Below are 1,540 nucleotides of genomic sequence, written 5' to 3' on the forward strand. Positions count from 1 at the left end.
AAAACCAATTCTCTCCTAGATGTGGTATTTCTGCTGCTGCTTCTGTCTGTGGCGGTGGCAGCAGGAAGAGTATGCAGAGCGTGCCTGGCGGCGAAGCCGAAGCTGCAGCAGCAGCAGCAGCAGCAGCAGCTGCAGCAGCAGCAGCAGCAGCAGCAGCAGCAGCAGCAGCAGCAGCAGATGAAGAGGAGACTAGCAGCAGCTGGACACAGGGGGAGACACAAGCCAGAGCCTTTTTTGAGTCGGAGCAGCGGCTTCTCTTTTTTGAGGAAATACGTGAAATAGATGATTGCTGCAGCAGCAGCAGCAGCGCATGCAGCTGCTGGGACTGCAGCAGCAGCAGCAGCAGCAGCAGCAGCAGGCGGCAGCTGCCTGCAACCTCCTCAGCTACTGCTCTCCCTCTTTGTGCTGCTCTCGACGATCGCTGGCAGGCAGCAGAAGATACGCTTATAGAAGCAGCAGATGCAGCAACATGGACGGCTCTGGCGCGCTGCATCACGCTGCAGCAGCAGCAGCAGCAGCAGCAGCAGCAGCAGCAGCAGCAGCGGCAGCGGGGGGGGCAGCAGCAGCTGGGGGGGGGAGGGAGCGTCAGGTCTTCTTCTTCGCAGCAGCAGCTGTATGGTCCTGCTGCAGCAGCAGAAACAGCAGCAGCAGCACCGCTGCTATCTGCTGCAGCAATAGAAACAGCGTTGCTGCTGCCGCTGCAGCCTCGTGCTGCTTGGTTGCTGCCTCCTTGGGCTTTACCTAAGGAGACTCTGGTGGGTGCTGCTGCTTGTCTTCCTGCTGCTGCTGCTGTTTCTAGATACAGCAGCGTCTCGCTGCGTGAGCTGCTGCTGCTGCTGCTGCTGCAGGGGGTGCAGCAAACCTGCGGCGGTGGTGTGCCTCTTACAGCTGTGCCTTTCCCGCTGCTGCTGCTGGGCCTGGCCTTCAGCAGCAGCAGCAGCAGCAGCAGCAGCAGCAGCAGCAGGGGGGGAGGGTTGTCTTCGTTTGGTATCTTGCCGCAGTGCAGCGAGGGTGTGTTGCTGCCAGCAGCAGCAGCAGCAGCAGCAGCAACCCTTGAGCCGCTGCAGCAGCTGCACTGGGGCCCCCGATCGCTAGAACCTGAGACAAGTGTGGTTGCTGCTGTTGTGTCTGTAGTGCAGCAGCAGCAGCAGCAGCAGATACCGCTGCTGCAGCAGCAGATAGGGGACCTGCCCCCCCACCCAGCAGACAGCAGCGGGTGCTTCCTAGGCGAGTCCGAAAGGCTGCCGCTGCTAGCTGGGGTGTATACGCAGCTCTGCTGCTGTGTTGCTGCGCTGCAGCTGCTGCAGCTGCTGGCAGCGCATGCACAAACAGCAAAAGCAGCAATGCATGCAGTTGGTATTCTATGGCCCGAGAGATACCGCTTCCTAGAGCAGCAGCTGCTGCTGCAGCACGCCTCAGTCCCGCTGCTGCTGCGGCCCCCGCTGCTGCTGCTGCTGGCTGCATGCACGCATCTATGTCGGCTTGACGTGCAGCACGCTGCAGCACGAGCAGCAGCACTCAACAGCAACAGCAGCAGCAG

At 61.2% G+C, this 1,540-nt stretch overlaps 1 protein-coding gene across 1 annotated transcript in view; it reads left to right on the forward strand.

The window, feature by feature from the left end:
- Positions 1–71: 71 nt before the first annotated feature.
- The window catches only part of EMH_0029540 (uncharacterized protein), a gene marked incomplete at both ends in the record, with an annotated part of 3,646 nt that continues 2,177 nt past the window's right edge, over positions 72–1,540 (forward strand). Inside the window, 1 exon segment of the mRNA XM_013494314.1 lies at positions 72–1,356. Coding sequence (XP_013349768.1) covers positions 72–1,356 — 1,285 coding nt within the window.

This window comes from Eimeria mitis, genomic scaffold (genome assembly GCF_000499745.2).
Source record: "Eimeria mitis Houghton genomic scaffold, Emh_scaff1105, whole genome shotgun sequence".
Taxonomy (NCBI): domain Eukaryota; phylum Apicomplexa; class Conoidasida; order Eucoccidiorida; family Eimeriidae; genus Eimeria; species Eimeria mitis.